General features: G+C 31.8%; 1 protein-coding gene across 1 annotated transcript; it reads right to left on the reverse strand.

Annotated features, from left to right (window-relative positions):
- Positions 1–3,345: 3,345 nt before the first annotated feature.
- On the reverse strand, positions 3,346–6,541 carry LOC107006428 (glutathione S-transferase L1-like). The gene is made up of 9 exons (XM_027913869.1): positions 6,441–6,541; positions 6,229–6,289; positions 5,362–5,448; positions 4,952–5,050; positions 4,754–4,859; positions 4,586–4,662; positions 4,307–4,414; positions 3,667–3,753; positions 3,346–3,558 (listed from the first exon to the last, which is right to left on the reverse strand). The coding sequence occupies exons 1-9, from the start codon at positions 6,539–6,541 to the stop codon at positions 3,550–3,552; spliced, it is 735 nt and encodes a 244-aa protein (XP_027769670.1). The 3' UTR covers positions 3,346–3,549.
- Positions 6,542–8,175: the final 1,634 nt, after the last annotated feature.

Here is an 8,175-nt window from a genome sequence, read left to right on the forward strand (position 1 = left end):
TTTTGACACAAAATAGTCACTAATTAGGATTACATCAATTCAGATGTTAATTTTGCAAGCTGCAGTATATGACCTTCAAATTATGCAAAATGGATGTGAAACTTCTTAAAAAATGGAGAATTTGAGGAAGAAATTCACATGGTACAACCCGAGGGCTTTGTGGTTCCTGGTAATAGAAAGTTTATACCAGGAACAACCCGAGGTCATTGTGGTTCCTGGTGATAAAGAGAAAGTCTATAAACTTTTAAGGCACTTTTTCGACTAAAAACAAATGCCCAAATTATAACATCTAAAGTTTGACCAAACTATTATGGCTAATGAACTCAAGATCAATGAATGTGATAAATGTTTTTACATTAAAGACACTCCAAGTCCCAAGGTGATTGTTTAGATTTATGTTTATGACATGTTATCATCAAAAGACGAATTTTTGACATAAATACTACTAAGCATATGCAAGATAGCTTCGATAGGAAAGACATTGAAGTTACTGATTTGTTTGAAAAAGTACTTGACAAGTTCAAGTATTTGGATTTTTATATTGATAAGACTCGAATAAATGTGACAATGAAAATAGTTTTGGAGTATTTAAAATTAAAACTATTACTTTGCAATATTACTAATATTCAACAGTGTTGGAAGAATACTGATATGGAAATTGAATAACCAGGTCAAATGAAAAAAAGTAAGTGAATGGACATGTACTTACTCTTGGTGGATGAGTAGTCTCTTGGAAATCATCCCAACAGAAATGTATCGCTCCTTCTACTATGAAATCATAGTTAATCGCTCTAAATAACGATATTGAAGAAGTTGAATAATTTCAAAAATTCTTGAAATATTTATGGTCCAAACCTTTAGCTCCAATATCCATACACTGTGATAGTTAATTTGCAATTGGCAGGGGATGAAAAATGATATATAACATCAATTCTTGTCATATATGACTTATACGTAATATCTTGAGAGAACTAATCTCTAGTTGAATTTTCCAAATTTTTATGTAAGGTTAGAAGATAATGAGTCGGATCCACTTAGAGAAGGCCTAAATATAAAATGAGTTGATAGATTGTCCAAGGAATGAGACTTTGGCCGAGGACAAGTCATTGTGCCTATAATCCTATTTAGATTACAGGATATCCAATGATCTAGGTTCAAGGAGATCAAACAAAGTCATTAATGATGGTCCAACATTATAGAAACATTTTTATGGTCCATTCTTATGATATGACAATGTTAAGTAACAAGAATAAACCATCACCACTTTTTAATGGTTTCTAAGTTTTATAAAGGGTATGTAAAATAGTGTATCTACGATATAACACATTTATAAATCACATATGTACGTGTGAAGTGTAAGCTACTTAAAGGAGAATCTGATAAGATCAGTTCTCTACTCACTTATAAACCAAGAAATGTTCATGGCTGAAATGAAAAAAAAAACCAGAACCAAAAATAGTTCAAGGTTTGAGTGTGTGACTTATATTGTATAGGTATACACCAAAGATAGAAGGTTCAAAGATATCAAATCTATCGATTGATCGAGTATATCCGATATATGTTCACTAAGGAAACCCATTTATCTTGATGCAATCAATCCTTACTTATTCAAATACAATCATTCCCTATTCATGTGGGAGATACATGGATTGGAAAGGTGTGAACATGAAATGAAGGGTTGTGACTCTCCGAAAGGGTTGTGACTTTTTCGAGGGCTTGTGATCTAAGTGAAAGGTTGTACCTTTTCCAAGGGGTTATGACCTTTACCCTTTGCTGTCTATATATAGAGTGACTTTCACTCATTTTTTCTACATTGAATTCTTACATTCTCTTGCATACCTTTCTAACAAAATAAAATTGACCGATCGTGTCCGTGTATATGATCTGTTGCTGTCATTTTGAGTTTGTTGAAATTATTGAAGTTTGAGGTACCACTACTTGTTTAATTTTTAATCCTTTTTATCTTGCGAGGAATTAATCTACAACCTCGGGGACTTGAGAGGATTAAATTTCTTAAGGACACACAATGAGTTATGAGAAGTTGGAAAGTTTTTCTATTTTTTTCATTTTTTTTTTATTTCGGAATTGCTAATCTTAATACAAGAGATAACAATGGTTGGAATAGTGTTTTAGAGGGCATGATTTATAGCATTTTTTAGTCATTATACACTCTTGAGTAAGGATACATGAACAAAATTCTTGACAGGATTGAGGGGGAAATTACAGCATATCAGAATGCATCCTTGAATCGATTTTTCACTATTGATGAGGTAAAGGAAGTTGTCTACTCAATGCATTTTGATTAGGCGTCAGGTCCATATGGGATGAATTTGAGTTTTTATCAGAGTTTTGGGCTATAATTGGTAAATATGTGATGAATGTGATACTCAGTTTTGTCAATAACAATGGAGTCATTACAGGAAATAATTTTCAGAAAAAATATTTTGATTCCAAAAAAGAAGTAATGTGAGCTCGTTTATTATCTAAGACCGATTTCTTAATGTATTATTACTGATCATATAGTTTGCAAGATGTTGGCAAATCGTATGAAATTTTTGTTGGAGGATTGTGTTGCTAAAGCCCAGGGTGCATTTATTCCTAGAAGATTTTTTCTTTATAATGTCATTATCGCATTTGAGTTCAATCACCATTTAAAAGGAAAACACATGGAAAGACAAGATGTGTTACTTTGAAAATGGATATTAGCAAAGCTTATGATAAAGTGGAGTGGAACTTTTTGATAAAGATGACGATAAAGATCGAATTTCATCGGATTCGATTACAAAGATGATGCAAATGGTTTGCATCTCATGTTGGTAACCATTTTTGTGATATCATACATTACGAGGACATCAACAGGCGGATCCTCTGTCACCACATCTTTTCATCTTTGTAGAAGTGGGTTTTTCGGCTTTGGTAAGTACTCATGCGTTCGAAGGAACTCAACATGGAGTGAAAGTCACTCCCAAAGCTCCACCTATTACTTCTTTTTGGCAGATGAGGCCTTATATTTTTAAAAGATATGGAGTTGGAGTCTAATATTATCATAAAATGTTTACTCCTATATAAAACTCTTTTTATGAATTCTTTTTTAAATATACAAAAGACTCTAAAATAAAACAAACAAATTAAAATGAAAGAACCACAAAAATTTTCAAAAACACCCTTAAAGTGCTCAAACCAACATGTTGACCTACTACCTGTTTGCATACTTGAAGCTCCTTTTTATAGTTTAGTAAAATATATTAGAAAAAATATATACAATTTATGAGACCATAAAAACATATTAAATAACAATAAATTTTTGTTGTAAAACACCATTTTTATAGAAATTAAATTCACAACATGATTCTTACATCTATGATAAAAATAAAAGTACAAGTCTCTCTAGGTACTAGAAGGAAAATACAATTCCAAACACTAAAGATAAAAAAACATAGAGCAAATTTATTGCTGGTTCATATTATTATAGAACTCCATAATATATTTGATACCAAAGTCCTAGCCCCTGTAACTTTCATATGAGATTGACAATGCATTTTGGAAGTTTCAAGCTTTCTGTAAAAAAAAAACACATATATAGTGAAATGTCAGTAGCTATATATACGGTTCTCAAAGCAAAAAAGAAAAAAAAATAAATGTATTTATTGTTTACGAAGTGGGTACCGGCAGAAAGCGATTCTTGTAGTACTCAACCATTTTCTCTTGTTCCAAGACTTTTGTTTGCTTATATCCATCAAGATTGTTCATTTCCTATGAGATGATTAATTCAGCACAATTAAAATAGAACAATGATGCAGGAAGAATCCCACTTTAACACTGCAGAATTGGGATAATACTGCACCCCAAAGGGGTGTAATATATGAAGAGAACCTAACACAAATATCAGTGGTTGATTCCACGGCTTGAACTTATATATGTAACATGTTATGTTGATTAGACTCTTAAAAAATGTATATGCGTGCATCAGAAGAGAAGACACTGCGTAACTCAAGACTTACAAGTAACAAAGACAACTTTATTGTTTTTTCAAGGCTTACCTTCATTATAAAGCACATAAATTATACATGAAAATTTAACCAACTAGCCTTGAAGTTTACGCTATCACCAAAGGAAAGAAAAGCAATTTAACAAGCCTTAGTCTCTATGTTTTCTAGCGGAAAGTCATGGACCCTTTTCTATTGTGATGAACATTCTAGTATACAACATCTTATACAACTAAATTAATCTTAAGAATAATAAAACTTCTAATATAATATAAATATATTAATCATACTTTACACTCCAAATGGAATATAAGTCATACCTCAATCCACTTGGCTAGCTTAGGCCTCCCGGTTGTGATGTCATAGTTAAACCCCTCTGGCATAAAAACGTGGAACCTTTCGATAAATGGAGCATATATTATGTCAACCTAGCACAACAAAGTTTTCATATCAGCAAAAACTTCTATTAAGTTTGAAATTCTTGGAAAAAAGTACAACCACACTACTTTGTACTACTTGTTGAGTATGTTTTTAGAAAATGCTACCATCTCACATGGAACATTATCGGAGAGAAAAAGAAAATGAAAGATAGTAATGACCTGACTGAATTGACCAAGGAAGAAAGGCCCATCGTCAAATTTGTGGAGAGCTTTTTCTAGGTAATCAAATTGTGCACCTGGTACATGTGTGAATACCGTTAACTTATATAAGAAACATTTAACAAACAAAACATAATGAGTTTCAACAAACAAATGCTCAATTCTCACCAGCCAATGTCCGTGCATCTTTTGCAAACGATCTGTATACTTCTGGGACGAATGTAGTGTCACTATAAGCTATCAATTCTTCAGCAAATTTTCGCTTTTCCTGGTCCTGCATTAGTTGGCCAATATTTTTTTTAAAATCAATTTATGTCTTAAGATTTTTCTACACAAAAAGGATCATACTGAAATTTCCCATCTTACATCTGGCAAGAATGATGGTCCTTCAAAGTTACAATCAACATATTTAACCAGAACCAAACTCTCTCCCGTCACTTTGTTGTTGTGCTCTAGGGAAGGCACCTGTGAAGAGTAGAAAATATATCTAACCATTCACGTAAAATGAGATGCATGCTCTCCTAAAGAATTAAACATTCATTTTCATCAATCATATGAAAGATAAGACTTGAACATGTATGCACTAGCTTAGTCAATAATCATTGAATATAAAGAGAAAGAGAAATCCCTTTCCCAAAAATTTATGGACATTTTCTTCAGGAGTTTTCTTACAATTTACAACAAGGCCAATTTCCTCTGTCAAAGTACTAGCTCAAGATTTCAAATACAAGTGAATTGGGTTATTAAAAATAAAAGTTGGTATTGTCAAAAATTACCTTATTTTTGGGGTAAACTTTTTCCTTGTACCAATCAGGCCTATTCTGAAGATCAATTGGAACTAACTTTATAATTTCTTGTAAACCCTGCAATTCAAAATATTAGAAAGTTTATCTAGACAGGTATAAGAACATAGGGGCTGAATAATTTCAACAATAATAGAAATTACTTCCAACAATGAAAATAACGAACGACATAAATAAAATTAACAGTTCTAATTAGTAGCACTTCCTTTTTGAGGAGGATAGAACTTTTGAGCTATGGGTTAATCCAAAATGAATATTTTTGACATAGAATGTGAATATGTAAACTAAAAATCATAAATATTTTAACGAATATTAATATCAAAGAGAAGACCCATGGCTTTTTGTAGATAAGAGTTTTATACGATGAATTGAAGTCTTATATCTATTCGCAAGAATTTCTTTTCTCTGGTTGAGTAGCAAGCAATTCCTTGTAAAGGGTTCCAACCCTATCTGAATTCTAAGAAGTTGTTGGCTTACATCAATCTTTGCACACTAGTCTTTACTACACCTAGTAAAGGGGCTTCTTCTTGTTGCACGTAGTGTATTCGTAAATACGAAAACAAAATTGAGAAATACTCCCTCTTTTTTATTTTACGTGGCAGCATTTCACTGGACATGAAATTTGAAAAAGAAATGAACCTATATAAAAAGTATCTTTCGACATTTGATCATATGCATGTCATGACATTTTTATGGCTGTAAATATATGCAATTATGAGTAAAATGGTAAGTTCAAGTTTAAAGAGTCTCCAAATATAGAAAGTTGTCCTTGTTTTAAGAACAATCTACTTAGAGAAAAGCTCGGTAAATTAGAATGAAGGAAGTGGTATAAAGGCAAACCTTAACATTCCTGGTAATCCACACACGTTGAGAATAGGGGCATTGATAATTGATATACAACCTTCAGACAACACAATTAACTCAGATCACAATCTTCAATCGGAGAAATGAAACCGTAATGATGAGAAAGAACACATTATTAAAAAGGAAGACAAACACCATATTTTCTTAAGGCAGACAAGAAGGAAATAAGAGAAAATATTTAATCAAACCTGGTAGTTCCATCGAAGAGTGATGGGGGTTGGGAAGTAGAATCCAGAGATGGTGGTAGAAGGTCTTGTACACTCCTGTCCGAATAAAAGAATGACCCCATGAACATCCATATCAAAAGCAAACAAAAATATACAATTTGCATACAACATACATAAACAACCATTGATCCTATATTTAAAACAAATGGTCTTGTTGAATCACATACACACATACAAACCCCAAACCCCACCTCTCGCTTTATCATCTTTTTTCTTTTTTTCTAATGTCCAATCGACTAGTTCCCTGAGATAACTCCGACCACCACCACCAACAACCATTACCAGGTAACACTTCATCTTCTTCATTACATATAAAAGTTACTCAACTCAAATATCCTATAGATAAAGAAATTACCTTTGTAGCTAACTGAACTCCTCATAAGACCATTCATTAGTAGATCACTCAAAACTAAAGCAGGACATCAAAAACATGGACAATTTCATATGGCATCCAATATAAGGACTTTTACACTAATTATCACGATTCATCAAGATCCATTTCCTCTCCCTTCTCTGCTAACTTGTAGGGGTCAGACCCCCACAAAGGGAATTTTATATGGAAACCACTATCTATTGTTGTACTCAAATTGTATCTTGCTACTTTGTTGTTTTATTTATCATGAAATCTTGCTTTAGATACTTTTTATTTTGAATCTAGAGTCTATAAGAAAGAAACCTCGCTACCTTACCCAACATTCAAAACAACAAATGGACCTCGAACATAACTCAATCCCTTAATTGGTGCTTCTGTAAATGGTTACTGTGAATTACTAGCTATTTTGAACAAATTAAATACATTTGATTAACAATTAACAAAAACTTAAGCAAATAAAGACTTACGCGGAAGCCATTGATAATTGTTTTTTCTTGAATGGAAGAGGACTTAGAAGATTCTGGATATGTGAAGCGATGAAAACAAGAATTTTGGGAGCTTTTATAGAAGGAGTACAGGTTGTGTGAGCAACATATTGACAAAGTGAAGGGCTCATTTGCAATTAAATACTATTCAATGTCTAGTACATATTCCAAAGCATTAAATTTAATATATTCAAGGGCATTATAGTAATTAAAACTATTATTTATTATTTCTAAAGGTGTGTGTCAAAAATAATTAGTAGAAAACTATTGTTAGCCAAATGGAGTATTTCATAATTTTAATTTTTATACCAATATGATATAAGAAAAATTCATCCTAAAATTTGTATCAAAATTAATTATTTGTTATAATTCTTACCAAATAATAAACTCAATCAATTTTTCTGTTAGTATGAAAGACGACCAATTTTTGCATACTACCTGTACGATTTTTTTTATTGGTAATTATATAAATTTTTTAAAAGTATACTATTATAGTTAAATTAAATTATTATATTTAGCAATTCATTTTTTAAAAAAGTCTAAAAATGTACTTGATCAGTATTTAAAGGACAAAATATAAATCTACTTTCACTAAATACACAAGAATTATGGCTATCAATTCACAAAATTATGAGAAAATGAAGGAAATTTCTAATGTATGTGTAAGGTCCATGTAAGAAGTTTCTTGGGCTTGGCTGGCTATTATAGGAGTTTTTATCGAAGGATTCTCATCTATCTCTTCTCCTTTGACCAAGCTAACTCAAAAGATGGTCAAATTTCAATGGTTTGAAGCTTGTGAGAAAAGCTTTCAAGAGTTGAAAAAAAGACTGACTACCGC

The sequence above is a fragment of the Solanum pennellii genome, chromosome 12 (genome assembly GCF_001406875.1).
Source record: "Solanum pennellii chromosome 12, SPENNV200".
NCBI classification, from domain to species: Eukaryota; Viridiplantae; Streptophyta; class Magnoliopsida; order Solanales; family Solanaceae; genus Solanum; species Solanum pennellii.

What these genes read in the sequence shown, in the direction of transcription:
- LOC107006428 (XM_027913869.1), bottom strand. Translation starts at nt 6,541, where the DNA reads ATGGGGTCATTCTTTTATTCGGACAGGAGTGTACAAGACCTTCTACCA. An exon ending in CTCTTCGATGGAACTACCAG is followed by an intron (nt 6,290 to 6,440) that starts GTTTGATTAAAT and finishes TGTTGTCTGAAG; the next exon opens with GTTGTATATCAATTATCAAT. An exon ending in AGCTAGCCAAGTGGATTGAG is followed by an intron (nt 3,754 to 4,306) that starts GTATGACTTATA and finishes ATCATCTCATAG; the next exon opens with GAAATGAACAATCTTGATGG.